Source organism: Hemitrygon akajei, chromosome 6 (assembly GCF_048418815.1).
Source record: "Hemitrygon akajei chromosome 6, sHemAka1.3, whole genome shotgun sequence".
In the NCBI taxonomy this organism is placed as follows: Eukaryota; Metazoa; Chordata; class Chondrichthyes; order Myliobatiformes; family Dasyatidae; genus Hemitrygon; species Hemitrygon akajei.
Genome location: NC_133129.1, coordinates 38828361 through 38850485, shown reverse-complemented (window position 1 = coordinate 38850485; position 22125 = coordinate 38828361). Strand labels below are relative to the sequence as shown.

The window sequence follows — 22125 nt, the reverse complement described above, 5'->3', positions numbered from 1 at the left end:
ACCTTCTCTAGTTTTTTGGCTTCAATGTGACGCAACACCTGCTCCCTCCAATCAGGTGGAACCTTATTGATCCCCTGTACATCCAAAAGAGAATGCTCAGATTTCACTCTCATATTCGGTCTTTTGGTGGGACTAGTCCGTGAGTAATTGAAATCGCTGATGGACATTGTTCTCTCTGGGGCTTCGGGTACTGGTGGCCGAGCACTCTGTGGCCTGGCTGCAGATGGCCCATCAACACTGTAAGTCCTTGCAGACAAAGGTCTCTGTGAACCCTGAGCCATCGGGGGCCCTCGTCCAAGCGTGTGCAAATCCCTGTAAGTCATATAATCCGCCTCGGGGACTGGAAACCGCCTGCAGTGAAGGGCTTCCGGAAGCGTGACGGAAGAATTGGATGAGACGCTGCTCTGCCTTTGCAAGGTGGTCCTCTGATTGGTCTGAATCAACCTCTCATTTGGCGGGCAGCCCCACATCTCCATCTGCCGAGGCCCCATTCTCTGCTGCATGTTGTAATTGGGAATGCTGGACTGGGAATTGTTGCGATTGGAGAAGTTCATATTTGCCGAATGCTTTACATAATTGGCATTGTCAAGTGTCTCTGACCTCAGGTGGTGCTGGGAAACTGCACTACTTTGCTCTGTATGAAAGGCTGGTCTCTGTGGCCACATGTTCTCTTTGGGTAACGCACTACTGCTGTACTGGACATTGTACTGAGGTACAGGAGGCATCTGCGAAATAGCCATAGGACCCCTCTTCAAACTGATGCCTTGAGGGTTGAAATTTTGATCAAAGGTGTACACCGCTTTTTTGCTCGACATAATATCGGATGACGACGCAGAATTTCCCGTGAATGGCTGTAGGGACTGTTCACTTAGAAGACTGGCTGACTTACTGCGAGTTATGTTTTGCCCCTGACCAGCTCCAGGCGGCACCTTTGCCATTAAACATTGCTCATGCGGTCCATTGTCATTGATAATATCATAAATCTTCAAGCCACCCGTCTCAATGTTTGTTATACTGTGCGATTTGACAACGGGCCCTCGCGGACATTCTCTTTGAGGGGACAACTCTTCCGTGCTCCGAGACATCGCAGCATCAGCACCTGAATATAGGCCAGGTGAATATTGTTTTCCATGTTCTACGTGGGGTTGAGGGCTTTTAGCTTCTTCCGTGCAGCCATTTATTTGATATTGAGGGAAGGGTATAGGGATCTCATTTCCATTCTTTAAATGTTCTGTTACTTTTGCACTACTTTCCAAAGTATTTTCCGATGGCTCTGCAATAAGCATTCCATCAACACTACTGTTAGTTTTAGTCACCCCACCTGAACCCAGTATCAGACCCTCGGCAGCAAGCTCATTCTCATTCATGCCAATCTTGAGCAATTTCTGGTATTGCTGTGCGCTGTTATTTAGATCAATACCCTTCTCCAGAAGAGCTAGTTTCTCCTCGGCATTTAACTCAAATTCAGATGACTTAATGGCTTCTTTGTTCTCTACAGGAGTATCAATCCTCTCGAGGCTTCTCATGCTGCTTTCAAGTGGTGTGCTTGTCTTTGCTCCATTCTGTAGCAGTGATATTTCAGGGGCATCACATCGATTGTTTCTGCAGACAAAATTAAACACAAAAGTAATAAAAAAAAAAGGAAAATTGCCAATTTCAGCTGTGCCAGTATTGCATTATACATCTGCCGCTGTCTTTCACAATAGCAATCAGCAACAGGAGATGAACTACCCACGATCTTGTAATTAAGGATGTCTAGTTTGAACAATGAAACCATGAATTTTACTTTAAGAATGAAAGTTTGGTACCAAATTCTGATTTCTGGAATATAAACCAACATCTATGATATATTTACGATTATGTATTCAGGATGAAAAATGGCAATTCATTTCGCTTCAACATAACTTCCACAAGCAGAACAAATAACTGGATGGCTGCCAATAAATCCACTATTTCTGCTTATCCTGTTGACGATTTTCTGTGGTTTCCCACTTTATGTACTCATTTCACCTCTTTAAAAAAATTATTCCTCTTGAAATTGTATTTGGCAAATCATTCACCTTTATACTCTCTCGTTTAATATACTTCTGATAGGTGATAGGGGAAAAAAGATTTCTCCTGGCTACTTGATCTCTACCCCTCATAACTTCATACATATTCCCCAAATTCCTCTACTTGAGGGAAAACAGACCTAGCCTCTCCAGTCTCTCCTCATGACTAAAACACTGTCAGGCAACATCCTGGTAAATCTCCTCTGCACCTTCTCCAGTGCCATCACTTCTCACCCCCTCCCCACCACCCACGGTTTGATTAACAGAAATGCATGCTTGCTCAATATTTTATCAAGTTAGAGCACAAACCTCCCTGGTCTTGTATTCAGAACCTGAACTAATGAAAGTCAGAATCCCCTTGCCCTCTTAAGCATATTATCTACCTACAATGCCACCCACAAGAATCTATGGACTTGTATACTAAAATCCCTCGATACACCCAAGACCCTTGTCATTATGTCCGATAAGTCACCTGGATCAGATAGTCTACCGCCAGGGTTCTGAAGGAGGTGGCTGAAAAGACTGTGGAGGCATTATTACTGATCTTTCAAGAATCAATAGATATTTATAATTATTATCAATAATTGTTATCATACAATTATCATTCTGGAATGATGACAGGAATGAAGGTGGGGCTGCTAAAGGATAAAGAAGGCAACATGTGCCTGGAGGCGGAGGAGGTTGGGGAGGTCCTAAATGAATACTTTGCTTCAGTATTCACAACTGAAAAGAACCTTGATCAGGGTGAGGTCGAAATAGAACAGGCCTGTGTGCTGGACAATGTGGAGATTAAGGAAGAAATAGTGCTGGATCTTCTTAAAAACATCAAGATTGATAAATCCCCAGGGCCGGATGTGATATACCCCAGTTTGCTGTGGGAAGCGAGAGAAGAGATCGCTGGAGCAGTAGCTATGATCTCTGAATCCTCTTTGGCTGCAGGGGAGGTGCCTTTCTCTGGTTGGCTGCCAGTGATGAGCAGTGTTCCGCAGGGGTCTTTGTCGGGAATGGTTCTTTTCACATTATATGTCAATGATTTGGAAGACAAATGATGGTTTTGTGGCCAAGTTTGCGGAAGATACGAAAATAGGTAGATGGGCAGGTAGTACTGAGGAAGTAGAGAGGCTACAGAAGGATTCAGACAAATTTGGCAAATGGGCAAAGTAGTGGCAGATGGAACACGGTATCAAGAAGTGTATGGTCATACACTTCGGTAGAAGAAATAAAAGGGTAGATTATTTTATAAATGGATAGAAAATACAAAACTCAGTAGTGTGCAGGGGTTTGAGATTCCTCATGCAAGATTTCCTAGAGGTTAACTTGTAGGTTGAGTTGTTGGTGAGGAAGGCAAATGCAATGTTAGCTTTCATTTCAAGAGTAATAGAATATAAAAGCTAAGGATATAATGTTGAAACTTTATAAAGCACTGATGAGGCCTCACGTGGAGTATTAGCAGTTTTTTGGGCTCTTTATCTAAGAAAAGATGTCTTGGCATTGGAGAGGGTCAAGAGGAGCGTTTGATGTCTCTGGGTCTGTACTCACTGGAGTTTATAAGAATGAGGAGGAACCTCAATGAAAACCATTGAATATTGGAAGGCCCAGTGTGGATGAGAAGAGGTTTCTTCTAGCGGGGAGTTTAGGACCAGAGGACACAGACTCAGAAGGATGTCCAATTAGAAAGGAGATGAGGAAGAAATTCTTTACCCAGAAGGTACTGAAACTGTGGAATTCGTAGCCACAAACTGCTGTGGAGGCAAGTTGTTGGGTATATTTAAAGCAGAAGTTAATAGGTTCTTGATTGGTCAGGGTGCCAAAGTTTACAGGGAGTAGGAGAATGGGGTCAAAAGGGGTAATAAATCAGCCATGATGGAATGGTGGAGCAGAGTTGATGGACTGAATGGTCTAATTCTGCTGTGTCTATGGTCTGTTACATCCTAACCTTATTAGTACTCCTAAAACACATCACTGTCATATTTAAGGGTAACCTTCATCTGCCATTGCTCAGCCAATTTCACCACCAATGATATCATGCTGTAGCCCAAGACCAACTCCACACACTACCAATCTTAGTATCATCTGCAAACTATCTGATCATGCCACCTCCGTCCACATCCAAATTATCTGTGTATTACTAGCAGCCCGAGTCCCAGCACTAACCTCCTTCCAGCATCACCAGTTGCTGACATTCAATCACAAACACCGTCCTCCACCATCACAATGTCTCACACTGCCAAGCCAATTTGCTAACTTAACCTGGATCCCATGGGACCTAACCTTTGGACCAGCCCAGTTGAGGCCTTACTGAAGTCTATGCAAACTGTATAATGGTACAGTATTAACACGCAATGGATGAACATTTACAGCCCGAAGTTCATCACAAAACTAACCTCATTCTAAAGGTATTTATACGCCATGCAATTCTCATACCTTCTAGCCTACATAAGTTGCATATTCAATTATATTTCCAAATCTAAGTTTCAGGGTCAAACATTGTTTAAGTAGAAAGAGTCAAGGACCTCTTTTTAACATGAAGCAAGGGAATAATTTGACATACCAGAATTTAGTTAAATTATTTATATCCCTCAAAAACAGAGGGGGGGGGGGGGAGACCACAAATGTGTACAGTGTTCCCTTAGAACTTCAGTTGTTACATTCATGCAGGAAACCAATTTAACTATAGAAATTTGACATGAGTTCTATAGATATGTGATGGACAGTATATCGACTGATCGCATCATGGGCTGGTATGGAAACACCAATGCCCTTGAACGGTAAATCCTACAAAAAGTAGTAGATATTGCCCAGTTCATCATGGGTAAAGCACAATCACATGAGCAATGTGGCAGGAAAGCAGCACTCATCATCAAGGACCCCCACTACTCCAGTCTATGATCTCTTCTTGTTATTACCATCAGGAAGGTGGTATGGGGTCCTTAGGAGCCATGCCGTCAGGTTCAGGAACTGTTAATACCCCTCAACCATCAGGCTCTTGAACCAAAGAGGATAACTTCACTCAATCCATTGCTGAACAGTTCCTACAACCTATTGGACTCCATTCGAGGACTCTTCTTCTCATGTTCTTAATATTTATTGCTTGTTTGTTATTCTTCTTCTTCTTCTTTGTATTTTGTCGTCTTTTGCACATTGATTGTTTGCTCGTCCTGTTGGGCGTGGACTTTCATTGTATTTCTTCGACTTGTGTGTATGCTCGCAGAAAACGAATCATAGGGTTGTATATAGTAACATATACATACTTCGAACTTAACTGACTTGAATACCGCAGCAGACAAAATTGCCCTCACTTACTTTTTGATCAGAGTATTGATTCAAATTTTACTAACTTCAATTTATTAATTTTTCAGTTGCTTGCATATTTCACAAAATTAGGCTTGATACATTTGTTATTTGTAAGATTTATACCAACATGAAAGTAGAGTTATCTGGCAGGTGTCTGTAATTCCTGTAAACTTTGGTTATTCTTTAGCAATCTCAGCGTGAGACATTTACTTTCCAAGTCTGTTCGATGCCAACTTACCGCTTTAGGACTGGGACGGTAGTTTTCGGATCTCTGTCTGGTGTAGACTGCAAAGTCTCCTGGCTGCTTCCTGTGTTGAAGGAAACGGTATCTGATATCCTAGATGGTGTTGAACAATTACTGTTGTTTTGATTACTATTTGGAATTATCTCCTCAAGTAAAGAGTCAGCATCATCTGTTTGAGTAAAGAAAACATGAATACATGTAAGAAAAATCTCTTTTACTCACACCTACGCAAACCTACATTTGTATCAGCAGCTATCACCACTACAAAAACACTAAATATAGCTTCAAAACTAATATTTGCAAATATCTAGCAAACAACATTTAAAAAACCAGCCCATATTTAAATTGAAAATTGAAGAAATCATTGTACCCTATTATTAGGTCCTTATTAATTAGCACTTGGCTCCTGAGTAAATTTAATGGAAATAGAGCTTTACAGCTTGAATCAGTCTTTTTTCCCTCAATGTAATGAAAGGAAGTTTCAAGCCATTCTGCATTCCCAGGCCTAGCTGGCCCACATTCCAAAAGCAGACAAAGTCAGTGGAAAATTCAGAAGGTTCCTTTTAACTTGAAAAATTTACACCCTATAGCTGTCAAAAGGAAAATTATCAAACAAAATATTGACACAAAGCTCATTAGACGAGAGGATCAAAACATTTAGAGAAACCTTAAAATAAAACGATCAAGTTGTGAGGCTTTCCCCCATTACCTTCAATGCATGCCCTCTAGTATTTGGTTTCTCTACCCTGAGAAAAAGATCCTCACACAAACACTACCCATGCCTCTCATAATCCTATAAATTTCCATCAGGTCTTCACCCCACATCTGAAATCCAAGAATAAACAACCCAAGTTTGTCCAAACTCTCCTGATACCCGTTTGGTAATCCTCTTCTACACTCTTCCCAAAGCCTCTAGGTGACAGCGACACCTCCCTTCCTGACACACTGAATGCCCCCTGTGCACAATTTGATGCAACAAATAGTGCGACATGGAGCACACCACCTCCCCCCCCCACCCCTGTCCCTCTTGAGGAATAGGCACCCTCCTTTGGCCCTTGTTGAGGTGAGGAGGATCCTAGCCAGGGTAAACCCACACAAAGCTGCAGGGCTGGGAAATGTACCTGGTCAGGTGCTGTGGGATTGTGTGGCAAAGCTAACAGAGACCTTAATGGATATCTTTAATATCTCTTTGAAACTGTCCACTCTCCCTATAGGCTTCAAGGCAGCCATTGTTCTGGTGCTGATGAATGAATACCACACAGAAGCAGTGACTTTTTAAAAAAATCATGAACTGCTTTGAGAAACTGGAAATGGTTTGTAGGAAATCCTACTTTCTAGCTACACTGGACCCTTTCCAGTTCGCCTACCAATCAAACCAATCCACTGATGACGTCATAGCCTCAGCTCCTCATTCCGTCTTATCCCACCTAGAAAATGACGTCTTGTACACCAGGATGTTGTTAATCAACTTCAGCTTTGTGTTTAAACACAACCATCCCTGAGGCAGGTGGGTAAACTGTCCTTCTAGGGACTGAAAACCCCTCTGTAACTGGATCATAGACTTCCAGATGTTCAGAGCTCAGTCCGTCTGAGTAGGCAGCAACGCCTCAAGCTCTGTCACGCTGACCACTGGCGCCCCCAGGACCGTGTGCTCAGTCCACTGCTGTTGACGCTGACTCACAACTGCACTGCCAGATTCAGTTCAAACCACATTGTCAAGTTCGCTGACGATATGACAGTGGCTGGCCTCATCAGCAACAATGATGAGTCGGCAGAGGAGGCGAGAGGCTTGTCCGATAGGTGTGAGTACAACCCAAGTCTCAACATGGACAAAGCAAAAGGAGGTGATTGTGGACTTCAGGACTGCACAGGTTGACCACTCTTCATTGTACATCAATGGCCCTGCCATGAAGAGGGCCCAGTTCCTCGGTGTGTATACAGAACATGATCTAACCTGGACCTACAACACCTCCTCACTATTCAAGAAGGCACAGCGGCGTCTACAGTTTGAGGAGACTGCAAGACTCCCTTCCCACATTTCTACAGGAGCCCAACTGAGTGTGTCCTGTCTGGCTGCATCATTGTGTGTTATGGAAACTGCAAGGCAGCAGACCACAAGACCCAAAGGATAGTAAAAGCTGCCGAGAGGATCATCAGTGTCTCCCTCCCCCTCCTCCCCCCCCCCCCCCCCATTTGTGACATTTACTGAGAGTGCTGTAGACAAAAGGGTCCCTGCCACCCCTCCCACAATCTGTTCGGCCCCCTATCATTCCGGAGGAGGTAAGCGAGCATCAGGACAAGTACGGCCAGACTGGGTAACAGTTTCTTCCCTCAAGCTGTGAGATGAAAATGCTTTGCCGCCATCAAAGCCTCGTCACTCGGACAGTGAGCTGTTCACTGTATTGTACCACGCACTATCTGCATTTTGAATTATATTTTGTGGGTGCAACCTGGTCCAGAAGAACGTTCTTTCATTTGGTTGGATATATGTACAGTCAGATGACAAACTTAAACACCCTTGCTGTAATGGAGTGACAAAAATTGCACATAACATACCAAGTGCATCCTGATTGAAACATATTTGTCAACTATGACAGTGATTCACAATTTAAAATGTGCTTTTCTAGATTTTCCTTCCAGAAAGTGACAGACCTCTGATTAATGCAGATTACCTTCAATTTGCTGCATCATCAACTGATTCCCTTCGTCTATCTACATCCCAAGAGCCACTCTGTTGCCACCTCAAAACCCACAAAGGCACCCAAGCTTATATCATCGGTGTGCCTGGCTCAATTACGTCCAGTGATGAAGTACTTTGAGAGGCTGGTGATGTAACTCATCAACCCCTGCCTAAGAAGCCACTCACATTCACTCCAATTGGCTGATGCCATTTCTCTAGCTCCTCCCCTGACCCTGGAACAGCTGGGCAGTGACGATGCTCTTCATTGACAGCAGCTCCACACTCAATATTATCATCTCCCCAAAACTAAACAGTAAGCTTCAAAAACTTAGACCTCAATAACTCCTTGTGCAACTGAATTCTTAATTTCCTCACTTGTAGACCCCAGTTGGTCTGCGCTCAGACCGATGGTCTGAGATGTGTCTATTTTAATGCAAGGAGTGTTGTGAACAAAGCGGATGAGCTTAGAGCGTGGATCAGTACTTGGAGCTATAATGTGGTGGCCATTACAGAGACCTGGATGGCTCAGGGACAGGAATGGTTACTTCAAGTGCTGGGTTTTAGATGTTTCAGAAAGGACAGGGAGGGAGGCAAAAGAGGTGGGGGCCTGGCACTGTTGATCAGAGATAGTGTCATGGCTGCAGAAAAGGTGGACGTCATGGAGGAATTGTCTACGGAGTCTCTGTGGGTGGTGGTTAGGAACAGGAAGAGGTCAATAACTTTACTGGGTGTTTTTATGGGCCACCTAATAGGGATAACGAGGAGTAGATAGGGAGACAGATTCTGTAACAGTGTAATAATAACAGAGTTGTCGTGATGGGAGATTTTAATTTCCCAAATATCGATTGGCATCTCCCTAGAGTGAAGGGTTTAGATGGGGTGGAGTTTGTCAGGTGTGTTCAGGAAGGTTTCCTGACACAATATGTAGATAAGCCTACAAGAGGAGAGGCTGTACATGATTTGGTATTGGGAAATGAACCTGGTCAGGTGGCAGATCTCTCAGTGGGAGAGCATTTTGGAGATAGTGATCATAATTCTATCTCCTTTACAATAGCATTGGAGAGAGATAGGAACAGATAAGTTAGAAAAGTGTTTAATTGGAGTAAGGGGAATGATGAGGCTATCAGGCAGGAAAATGGAAGCTTAAATTGGAAACGGATGTTCTCAGGGAAAAGTACAGAAGAAATGTGGCAAATGTTCAGGGGATATTTGTTCTGCATAGCTATGCTCCAATGAGACAGGGAAGTTATGGTAGAGTCCAGGAACTGTGGTGTACAAAGGCTGTAATAAATCTAGTCAAGAAGAAAAGCTTACAAAAGGTTCAAAGAGCTAGGTAATGTAAGAGCTCTAGAAGATTTTAAGGCTAACAAGAAGGAGCTTAAAAAGGAAATTAGGAGAGCCAGAAGGGGCCATGAGAAGGCCTTGGTGGGCAGGATTGAGGAAAACCCCAAGGCATTCTACAAGTATGTGAAGAGCAAGAGGATAAGACGTGAAAGAATAGGACCTATCAATTATGACAGTGGGAAAGTGTGTATGGAACCAGAGGAAATAGCAGAGGTACTTAATGAATACTTTACTTCAGTATTCACTATGGAAAAAGATCTTGGTGATTGCAGTGATGACTTGCAGCAGACTGAAAAGCTTGAGCATGTAGATATTAAGAAAGAGGATGTGCTGGAGCTTTTGGAAAGCATCAAGTTGGGTAAGTGTCCGGGACCGGATGAGATGTGCCCCAGGCTACTGTGCAAGGCAAGGGAGGAGTCTGCTGAGCCTCTGGTGATGATCTTTGCATCATCAATAGGGACAAGATAGGCTCGGGAGGATTGGAGGGTTGCAGATGTTGTTCCTTTATTCAAGAAAGGGAGTAGAGATAGACCAGGAAATTATAGACCAGTGAGTCTTATCTCAGTGGTTGGTAAGTTGATGGAGAAGATCCTGAGAGGCAGGATTTATGAACATTTGGAGAGGCATAATATGATCAGGAATAGTCAGCATGGCTTTGTCAAGGGCAGGTCGTGCTTTACGAGCCTGATTGAATTTTTTGAGGATGTGACTAAACACATTGATGAAGGAAAAGCAATAGATGTAGTGTATATGGATTTCAGCAAGGCATTTGATAAGGTACCCCATGTAAGGCTTATTGAGAAAGTAAGGAGGCATGGGATCCAAGGGGGCATTACTTTGTGGATCCAGAACTAGCTTGCCCATAGAAGGCAAAGAGTGGTTGTAGACAAATTATATTCTGCATGGAGGTCAGCGACCAGTGGTGTGCCTCAGGGATCTGTTCTGGGACCCTTACACTTAGTGATTTTTATAAATAACCTGGATGAGGAAGTGGAGGGGGTTAGTAAGTTTGCTGATGGCACAAACGTTGGAGGTGTTGTGGATAGTGTGGAGGGCTGTCAGAGGTTATAGCAGGACATTGATAGGATGTAAAACTGGGCTGAGAAGTGGCAGATGGAGTTCAACCCAGGTAAGTGTGAAGTAGTTCATTTTGGTAGGTCAAATATGATGGCAGAATATAGTATTAATGGTAAGACTCCTGGTAGTGTGGAGGATCAGAGGGATCTTTGGGTCTGAGTCCATAGGATGCTCAAAGCAGCTGCACAGGTTGGCTCTGTGGTTAAGAAAGCGTACAGTGTACTGGCCTTCATCAATCGTGGAATTGAATTTAGGAGCCATGAGATAATGTTGCAGCTATATAGGACCCTGGTCAGACCCCACTTGGAGTACTGTGCTCAGTTCTGGTCGCCTCACTACAGGAAGGATGTGGAAGCCATAGAAAGGGTGCAGAGGAGATTTACAAGGATGTTGCCTGGATTGGGGAGCATAACTTATGAGAATAGGTTGAGTGAACTTGGCCTTTTCTCCTTGGAGCGACAGAGAATGAGAGGTGACCTGATGGAGGTGTACAAGATGAAGAGAGGCACTGATCGTGTGGAAAGTCAGAGGCTTTTTCCCAGGGTTGAAATGGTTGCCACAAGAGGGCACAGGTTTAAGATGCTGGGGAGTAGGTACAGAGGAGATGTCAGGGTTAAGTTTTTTACTCAGAGTGGTGAATGCATGGAATGGGCTGCCAGCAATGGTGGTGGAGGCGGGTACGATAAGGTCTACTTTTGGATAGGTACATGGTGCTTAGGAAAATAGAGGGCTATGGGTAAGTCTAGTAATTTCTAAGGTAGGGACATGTTCGGCACAACTTTGTGGGCCAAGGGGCCTGTATTGTGCCGTGGGTTTTCTATGTTTCAATGTAACATCTTCTCTACAATTTCCATCAGCACAGATGCACCACAAGGCTGTGTTCAGCCCCCTGCTCTACTCACTTCATTCACATTTGAGAGGCTAAGCACAGCTCCATTGCCACTGTTATTGGTGAATTGAAGGTGATGATAAAGCCACGTATAGGAGGGAGATGGAAAACCTGGCTGAGTGCTGTGAGTGCTCCGTGGTCTTACCAACTCACGAAGACCACAGAGCTGATTATTGACTTCAGGAGGTGGAAACCAGAGGTCCATGAGTCAGTCCTCATCAGGGGATCAGATGTAGAGAGGGTTGGCAATTTTAAATTCCTCAGTCTTATCATTTCAGAGGAGCTGTCCTGGTCCCAGCGCACAAGTGCCATTTACAAAGGAAGCACGGTAGCACCTCAATTTCTTTAGATGTTTGCTACGATTCGACATGTCATCTAAAACTTTGACAATCTTCTATAGATGTGCAGTGGAGAGCATATTCACTGGTTGCATCACAGCCTGATAAGAAAACACAAATGCCCTTGGAGGGAAAACCCTACAGAAAAAGTAGCGGATCGAGCCCAGTCCGTCATGTGTAAAGCCCTGTCCTCCACTGAGCACACCTACGTGGAGCGCTGCCCAAGGAAAGCAGCATCCATCATCACGTAACCACAACTACCAGGGCATGCTCAGGCCATTAGGATGGAGCCATACGTGTCTCGACTCACACCACCAGGTTGTGGAACAGTCTTTACTCCTTGACCATCAGGCACTTGAACTAGAGAGAATAATGTCACCAACCCCGTCATTGAACTATTGCCTCAACTTATGGACTCACTTTCAAGTACTCTTTACCTCATGTTATCAATATTTATTGCTTGCTTGCTTGCTTGCTTGTTTATTTATTTATTTATTTATTTATTGTACTTGCAGTTTGTTGGCTTTTTGGTTGCCCACCCTGAAGGGTGCAGTCTTTCATTGATTCTATTGTCTTTCTTGGATTTACTAAATATTTCCAAAAGACAAGGAGTCTCATGGTTGTATATGGAGACATAGATGTACCATAATAATAAATTTACTTTCAACTTTGTCAAAGACTTGCATGACCGGACCAAAGATTGCAAATAGCATCCCCACTATTCACAGCCTTTCAACTTAAAAATTATCTATTTATTCCTACGGCTTTCAGTCTGTAAAGCATTTCACAATCCATGCCAGAGTATTAACGATCTTCCATTCTAGTTTTATTTAACACCCTCAGGCATAACGTCTTTCCAAGTACATCACATCAGGTGGCTTGCATCTGCTAGCTCCAATCTGAGTTTTAACTGAATTGTCTAAAAGGATTTCCCTTCCATTAATTCTCGTTTGCTCAGCCCAGTCCTATTATTTTCTGCATGCAGTTACTACTTCCTTAATAAAGATACCGGCATTTTCTTGACTGATGCAAGACTAACTGGCTTGAAGTTCCCCGTTTTTTCTTTCCAATGTGCCTTAAGCAGTTGGGTTAACACTATTGGAACTATTCCAGAACCTATCACATTTCAGCCGAAGATGATTAGTGCTTCCATTAACTCCACAGCCAATTTCTTCAAAACTTCAGAATGCAAATCTGAAGATTTAATCCGTTTCAAAAAAAAGATTCAAGTGTGAGATATAGAATGCAACAGCTGCTGGTAATCAGAAGTAAAAGGGAAAGTTGGCAGTGCCCAGTCACATCTGAAAAATCAGAATATGCCAAACGTTTAAAAGCAAAAAAAAAAACCCTGCAGATATTGAAGAATCTTGCAGCATTTTCAGCTTTTGTTTTAGATCTCCAGTTTGCTCTGTTGTCCTGGGCAAGTTCTCCACAGATACTGCCTGATAAGCTAGATGTGCTTTCATCTCTCGTCTCTACATCAGATTTACAGCAGTTGCTATGTTCTGCATCTCTGTTCAGATATGGTTGTCTTTCTCTCTTCCCTTCACCTATACATTACCTACCTACAGATTAGCTGCAATAAACTCCTTCACCCATACTCAAGCAACGTAATCAATTCCCTTTGTTCTCTACCCTGCGCTCTTCTCTGAAACTCACCTTTTCCTCTAAATGTTCTCATTTCTGCACAGGATGTTCAACCTGAAACTTTCACTCTGGTTTTCTTGCTCCTTCACTGCTGTCTGACCTGATGAGTCTTTTCAGTACTTCCTATTTTAATTTCAGACCAAGAGAAGCTGCAATTATTTAGTTGCTTCACTATTGTGCAGCCACGTGCTCGAGGGAAGTTACAGCGTTTCAGCCACTTGTACTTCACTGCTTCAGTACAGAACATGGGTACCAAGTAAAGCAGAGTAAAACAATATATCCTGTAAAGGAGCTATGTCCTGCTATTAGAGGGAGAAATTCTTTCACTATGTCAACAGTAAGCTAATTATGATCCTTTCAAAAGGGATGGATCAGGCAAAGCAGCCAACAAGTAATATATAGTTTAGTGGTTGCCAACCAGTCGATTGCGATCGACTGTTCGATCTTTGAGACTCTCTCAGTAGATCCCGAAAAAAGTGAAAAATACTGTTGAGAGATTGTTTCCGGGTTGCGGGGTTTTAGTTCCGTTCTTTCTGCCCAGTGCGCATGCGTGCAGCTCCCCCGCGGCGCACTACACAGTGTAATTCAGTGGTCCCCAACCACTGGAATCGATATGATTTGTCGATATGAAACGATGTGAGTCGGCTGCACCTTTCCTCATTCCCTGTCACGCCCACTGATGAACGCACGCGAGGTCATCAGTTGCCTAAAGGCAGTGATACCCTCGCGCCAGGGATCACTGGCTGGCCTCGGGTAACCGGTGGCCTCATGTGGCCGGCGGGAAGTGCCGTTGCTACTGGCCTGGAGCGCAGACGACCTAATTCGGGCTCAGGGTTTCCTAAGTAACAGAGCAGCTACCTCGCTGCGATCTACTGAAAGTCATCCCTCGAGACAAACTTTCGACAGCCGATAGATCCTACAAGGGGGGGCGATCGCTCTCTCTGGTCTGCGACCGCCGCGGCCATGGCATGGGGACCTCCGGCCCTGACCTTGTCCTCTCACCCCACCCACGACCAGCCGCACCTAACCAAGGCATCTGGTGGTGGGAGGCTGGAGTTCAGGCCCGGAGGCTGTCTAATGAGGCAATGAAGCCCTCAAAACTGCTTCGGTACCCTGAGTCCAAGCATCCTGCGCTGAAAGACAAACCCGTTGAGTTTTTTGAGTGGAAAAAACGTGAGCAAGCGGGACAGAAGCTAAGTGCTGAGAGCCATGTAAACTAAATTGCGGAATTGACTGGACAATAGGAACCTGCTTCAAGTATCGCTGTATTCTGGTCGTGTTTAACACCCGCCCCCGCCCCCCCCCCCCCCATCAGCCAGTCCGCAAGAATATTGTCAATATTAAACCGGTCCACGGTACAAAAAAGGGTGGTGACCCCTGGTGTACATACATTATTTCTATTTCCGGGTTGCGGAGTTTTTACTTCCGGTCTTTTCTGCCTGGTGTGCAGGCATGTGACTAACCGATTTAGTAGGGTCGATCTTGCCTTTCACTAAGGCCGAGGTAGGGGATCTTGGGCTGAAAAAGGTTGGTGACCACTAATATAGTTGATAGCTGTGGAAGGAAGATCAGCGCAGAAGGCCAAAACTGGGTACGCTTCACAGGTTAAATTATACACTGCTAATTCTGATATGTTACTCAGCTCAATAACTCTCAATACATTTCTGATTATTAGATTACAAACCCTGATTGAGCCAGGTTAATAAAATAACAACAGCCTGTTTGAAAATGCAATGCTTAACCAGCTTCTGATTTCCAGCAGCTGTTGCATTCTCTATCTCACAGTGCAATCAAGTTTTTTTTCTGCTTTTTGAAGTCTGATTTCCTTCTTTCTGAAACAATCTGATTCAGTGATGAATTTGTAGGGTATAAAGGATGAGGAAAAGAAGTGAAAGGCTGAGTGGTACATGCCAAAGTTCATCAGTCACTGGCATCTGCATAGTGCATGATGCGTGGTAATATATACAGGAAATGCCAACAATTTCTGTAAATTACGTGTCTTTGCAAAATACATTATCATTTCTTATCCACAATCAAATTCTGACAGGTTTATTCATCTATCAGGGCATTTGGTGTATTAATCATTACCAACCTCTTTTCTCTTTACTCAGTGCAACTACTTTTGGTTGAGTGATTGGTATTTCAATCAAGGGTGGTCTTAATTCTGCCACCTTCATCTCTTCATCCGAAGTAGTATTTTCAGAATCCTGTCAAGTCATGAGAAGCGAATTAATAAAAATGCTGACTGAATGCCATACAATTCATAGTGTTATTTCTAAGGAACATACAAAAAAAAAGTTGGTATTATAGCATCGAGTTTTAAAAGATTTTGGAACTTTGTCACAATTTTCTAATGGACAAAGTAGGGTCAACTGAATCTCCATGCAATTAGTGCATTTTGATTTAATTTAATAATGCATTTTGATTTAATTATTTGACAAAGATTCTTCTAAATATCAAGGAGTTTATTGAAGCCAAGTTATTCCTGACTATCCATTGTTAGTTTGCCTATTACTGAGTGAAAAAGTTTTCAAAGGTACAGATAGAATTAATGCTTTTCTGGTAGTTACCATCTCCACCACATTCTGTTCCTGAACTTGCATTAAAATTGGTACATTGCTTCTTGTTTATACAGTTCTGCAAGTATAATTTATGCTAAGTTTATGTAATTTGCATCATCATGTTTGCGATGTTGAATCACAAACAAGAGAAGAATCTGTAGATGCTGGAAGTCAAAGTAATACACACAAAATGCTGGAGGAACTCAGCAGGCCAGGCAACATCTACAGAAAAACAAACCGTCAATGTTTCCAGCAGAGACCCTTCATCAGGACTGGAAAAAAAAGAGATGAGAAGTCAGGGTAAGAAGGTGGGGGGGGGGGGGGGGGGGGGGAGAGAGAGAGAAGAGAGAGAGAAGTACAAGGCAGTAAGTAGTTGTTAGGTGAAAAGGTAGTAAAGTATCTGATGCACCATCAATAACTCTCAGAGATGGGAGGCGAACGATAGGCTTTTATTAGCAACAAAAGTGACCACAACATCTTGGAGACTGAGGGAGGAGCAGTGCCTCCAATCGCCTTTATACAGGGGTCTGTGGGAGGAGCCACAGGAGCAGTCAGCAGAGGGGCGTGTCCAGACAGGTATACACATAGTTTACCACAGTGTCCTCCAGAAAGTATTGGATCTTCTGTTGCCAACCTATTTCAGTTCTACTTCCCATTCCACCACGTCAGTCCATGACCTCCTCTACTGCTGAAATGAGGCAACACTCAGGTTGGAAGAGCAACACCTTGTATTCCATCTGGGTAGCCTCCCAACCGACGGCATGAACATCAATTTCTTGAACTTCTGGTAACTGCCCTACTCCCCTTCTCCTTCACCATTCTCCCATTCCCTTCTCTCACCTTATCTCCTAACCTGCCCTTCACCTCCCTCTGATGCTCCTTCCCCTTCTCTTTCTTCAATGGCTTTCTGTCCTCCGTCAGATTCCCCCTTCTCCAGCCTTTTATCTCATTCACCAATCAACTTCCCAACACTTTACTTCACCTACCCCTCTCCTTGTTTCACCCACCAACTACCACCTCGTAACTTCTTCCTCCCTTTCCCCCACCTCCTTACTCTGACTTCTAATCTCTTTTTCCCAGTCCTGATGAAGCGCCTCAGCTCAAAACGATGACTGTTTACTCTTTTCCATTGATGCTGCCTGGCCTGCTGAGTTCCTCCAACATTTTGTGTGTGTTATATTTGCAACATACAGCTTTGCTGCTGCATAAAGTTAATTTTCATGACTTTTATGCTCTGGGTATATGTGCCATGACAATAAACTTGAATAATACTAACATATTGTAAATTTAAAATTTACAGAGGAGAAGAACAACGGAATATGCCTTACTGGTCAAAAGGTCTGACAGTATCTGTGGGAAAACAGTTAACATTGTTAATCAACGATGGATACAGTCTGTCCGGAGTATTTATAGCAGTTTCTGTTTTAATTTTTCCAGTCTCTGTGGGCATTTGATTTAAAACCTATATCAAGGTATTGAATTTATGGTTATATTGAAAGGAACGATTATTTTTGCTTAAAAGAGCACCAATAAATTCATACAGCCAAAGGGAAAGGGTAAAAAATGAAATCATAGCTAAATAAAAACTATTCAGCTACTCGGCAAATGAAATAATGCAAAAGGTCAACAATGAATTCATACCAACTGAGTTTCATATTTTTGACCATAGCTTATTGACTTTAGAAACATGGAATATTAGCAGTAACCAATATACCTCAAGGATATCATTAGTGGGTTTATTTATAACCTCGGAATCATCCACAACTGCGTTGATCTGTGCGTCTTTCACATTGCTGTTCAGATCTTGCTCAGTTGTTTTGCTTATGCAGTTTTCCACCATATTCAGTTCCATGTTTTCTGATGATTTGTTGAATTCGACTGCATTGTCTTTTACCTAACAACAGAATCACCATATTTTACAATTTTGACTTGATGCACTTGTCCATTCTGTCTCTTAAACTTAATGTTGTAGCGATGTGCTACACACAGCGCTGAAATAACGACACGCAGTCGGTAAGTCGTTTCGAGACTAACTTATTCAAACTTCACGGCGCTGGCATTTAATCCCTAGCGCCCGCCCTCTCCGGGCGGAAATTACATCAGAGGTGCATTACCAAAGTCTCCCCCCGCGCGCTGGCTATTTGTGAGCCGGTTCGCCTGCGCAGAAAGTGGGTCGCCACAATGTAAAGTAAAATTTCAATAATCTGTATCCTCAAGGCCTTTAGTGCCAAACTAGGTGATTACTGGAATACTACCCTACGTATTTCACTTGTGTTTCTTTTCAAAAATGTCACTCTCTAATACAATAAATTTTTCAGTGAATCGAATGAATTTAAAGTGGAAGGGGGAAATAAGAGCTCCACAAGTTTTAGCTTGTCAAAATAAGCTGAAACACTGTGCCTGATCACAAGTGCAGCCCACATTATGGATCATTGATATACCCAAAATGTACACCCAGCTCACCCACAAATCTAGTCCACATTTGGGACCCTGGTTCTGGCCACGTACCCAGACCCCTCTCTCAGTAATGCATAATCAACCTCGTATCAGGATCTCTGGACAGAAAACCAGCCAGATGACAAACTGCCTGGATGCAGAACCAATGGTTAGCAGTGTTTTACATCTTACAATGCAGAGCTGTGGTTTGACGAAACAGCCTCATACAATATCGTAAATATCAATATTTAAAGGAAAAGAGTATCAAATTAATATCTGCAGTTTGGTTTTAAAATAGTAGTGACACTGTACAAAGTCAGATATGACCTGTTTCTATTGAAGTGCAATGTCAATTCCCAAGTTAAACAGTAGTCAAAATGAATGCTGAAGAAAAAGCTTCCAGTTAATGAATAGCATCTATGTCAATTTCACTCAATTTCTTTTCATTTTAAAGAAGTTATTAAGTGCACATTGACCCAGGAAAAACACTGAATTTTCAAGAGTCCAGGCCGGGATAAGTTTCATTAGATGCGCCCCCCACCCCCGGCTCAAAAGCTTCCAACTAATCCAGCATTTTAGAAAAATGGTTCTATATTGGTAAAAACTCAAGATAAATTTTTCCACTGGCAGGTAAAGTCACAGGATTAGATTTTGGCATTGCATAGTAGTGTAGAGCTAAGTGTAACAAACACTATTATAGCACCAGCAACATGGGTTCAATTCCATGTTTGTACATTCTTCCTGTGACCGTGGGCTTTCTCCAGGTCTGCGGCTTCCTCCCACACTAGCAGGTTAATTGGTCACGTGGGTGTAATTGAGTGGTGCAGGTGCATTGGGCTGAAAAGGCTTGTTACTGTGCTGCATCTTAAAATTTAAAAAAAGTAGAAATTTTTAAATAGATACACACAATTGACAAACCAGAAACTCATCAAATCTTTTAGACTGACAGGGAAAAAGATAAATTGCTTGCATTTCTGTGCAGATTAGCACACCAGCTGATTAAATTTTGTCAGCTTGGCTTCTGGATTTTTCCTCTCTCAAACAGAAAATACAAGATCACACCATACAAAAAAAGTAGCATGCTACAGTCTCATATGCAAGGAAGCACGAATTTGTGTCTGCTTGGATCAAAATGCATTTGTTCAAAAGAATATTAGTGGATGAAAATAACCCATTAGCTGGTCATAGACTGAACTAGACAAACACAACATTGTAATTACTAGGACTGTGCCTTAGCGTTTTCTCACCTCTGCAGAATTTTTTGTTGTGACTGATCGGTCATCGATTGGCTTCATTTCAGGAGCAGAGTCATCTGAATTCCCATCATCCTTTAATCTATGTACCACACTCTGTGCAGTTTTAACCATGTTTTTGAGCTCATCAGGATATGGCGTTGGATACCTTTTCAAGTTACCTTCCTATTTGAACAGATTCCACAGGCATTGTATTATCCCTAAAGAGCACTGGAAAAACTGAACACGCGCACTGTTCCAATACATTTCAATTAAAGTAAAAACATGGTTGCTTATTTAGATACCATTTATATTCTACATAGTCAGATAATAATCTGATTTGAATTTAAATTTTAAATTATACTATAAAAAGTTGCTACTTGTAGTATTAGCAACATATGAATGCAAGTCATCATATCCCAATATATGGAACTCACAGAATATTTAATCCTCAATACCAATTAAAAATGAAGATGCTCAAAAATAATTATGACTGTTATGCTATAAAAGAATTCAAATTGAAAGATGCAATCAAGTACAAGCTTTTAAAAAAAAGGCCTATTTGTTGCATATTCAATTAAACCATTCTTTCCAAGGATTAGCTTGTAAATTAAGACTTTTTCATTCAATCTTTGTGCAATATAATTATTCAGGTGTATTAACATTTATTATTAAGCAAACTGAAATCACAGTAAGAGTTCTATCTTATGACTACATTCTATCATAATGCATTTTCCATTTAAATTACACCAATGGCAAGCAGCCTTTTAATATACTTGGTAATAATACAGTATTAATATGCTAGATTTTGCAAAAAACACACACATTCACAATTCAACTTTTAAATAGAAACCAAAAGTTTGTTTTCCTCCCCATAACTCAACTGACTTGTCCTGAGGTTACTCATTGACTGATAATTAACTGGAAATGAGTGTTAACACATGACAACTACTACCAGCTAAGCCATCCTCACTAACGGCAAGCAGGACAAGCCGGCCCCTTGAAATACTTTAACATAATGAATAGTATGTCAGCGACATACTTGGGTAGCTGTGGTGGTGATTTGCTAGAACACAAACCCCAAAAGCAGCAGGGGAAAAAACAAGTATGTTTTCCATATAGCATAGGTCAACCAAGGAGAATTTCCTACTGTTTCATCAACTATTTGACACCCTCCATTTAACTCAAAGGATGTGGCAGAACTGAACCTATTTTAACATTTTAACCTTTTGTCCCCCTGTGCTTCAATGGCATTGCGATTACGTATTCATGTCTTGATTTAGCTGTAAAGCTTTCCAATTCTGAAACAAGGGTTTGGCCAATATAGCCAATAAACACCAAGTGAACGGGGTCTTGCAAATAGGGGGGAATTAGATTGACGGCTCCTGTATCTTACCCGCGGCGGTGCTTCTCTTTCGTCCTTATCCTCATCACACTCAAAAGCCACCTGAGCCCGCTGCTTCCTCTGTTCCTCCCACAGTGAAGGATTGAAACTTTCGTTATCCGAGATGAACAACGCTAATACAGCAACAGAAAACAGATTTCTATTTTTTAAAAAATCTCTTATTACAAACGAATTTAGCACTGAGCTTAAATCAAAGGGTTTAACTAAAATAGTAAAGCGCCACAAACGTTTATTAAACAGAATTTAAAATCGCATTGTGTTGCATTTGACAAATTGAATCTACAAATGGAATTCTACATCAAACCCAAGAAAGCACCTGTCTAAAAGAACAGTTTAAGTACTTTGAAACCAGAACTAATTGGCTGCCACCCAAATCCTGCTGTAGCAGCTATTGTGACAATGCCACGTCTTGTTTATAAATGCAGAAGTGAATTTGCTTTTTCCTGAGGTATGTACTACAGATAAATATTTGTTGAATCCTGATACTCAGGAGTCAGAAAAAGGCAGTGCAACTCCAAATATTATTTTAACATCAGCATAGATGTCTTGGATTTGGCATTGACTGGTAGACAAAGATTAAAGACAGTCCATAGTGTTCCCTTATCATGGCCAAGCAATCCTGGTGGTGCTTCAGTGCTTGTCTTGTCAATTCTGACACTGCCAGTTCTTGGGGAAGTAATGGAATCTACTATCGGATGTCATGGAGTCTGAGCGAGACACCACACAGAAACGGATTCTGGAATGCTGGAAATCCAGAGCAGCACACACAAAGTGCTGAAGGAACTCAGCCCGTCAGAGGAGAATGAACTCTTCTCTATCAGTTTCCTCCTTCTTCAGCCCTTTACCTTTCCCACCCATCACTTCATCCTCCCTATCCTACCCAGCTATATTTCCCCTCACCTGGTTTCACCCATCACCTACCAAGCT

At 42.4% G+C, this 22125-nt stretch overlaps 1 protein-coding gene across 5 annotated transcripts in view; it reads right to left on the bottom strand.

The window, feature by feature from the left end:
* The window catches only part of erbin (erbb2 interacting protein), a 234481-nt gene that overhangs the window by 18792 nt on the left and 193564 nt on the right, over positions 1-22125 (bottom strand). For all 5 annotated transcript variants that reach the window (XM_073048160.1, XM_073048164.1, XM_073048161.1 and 2 more), the window contains 6 exons: positions 21190-21311; positions 19809-19979; positions 17840-18019; positions 15657-15771; positions 5584-5758; positions 3-1602 (listed from right to left, as the gene is read on the bottom strand). In XM_073048160.1, coding sequence (XP_072904261.1) covers positions 3-1602; positions 5584-5758; positions 15657-15771; positions 17840-18019; positions 19809-19979; positions 21190-21311 — 2363 coding nt within the window. The remainder of the gene's footprint in view (positions 1-2; positions 1603-5583; positions 5759-15656; positions 15772-17839; positions 18020-19808; positions 19980-21189; positions 21312-22125) is intronic.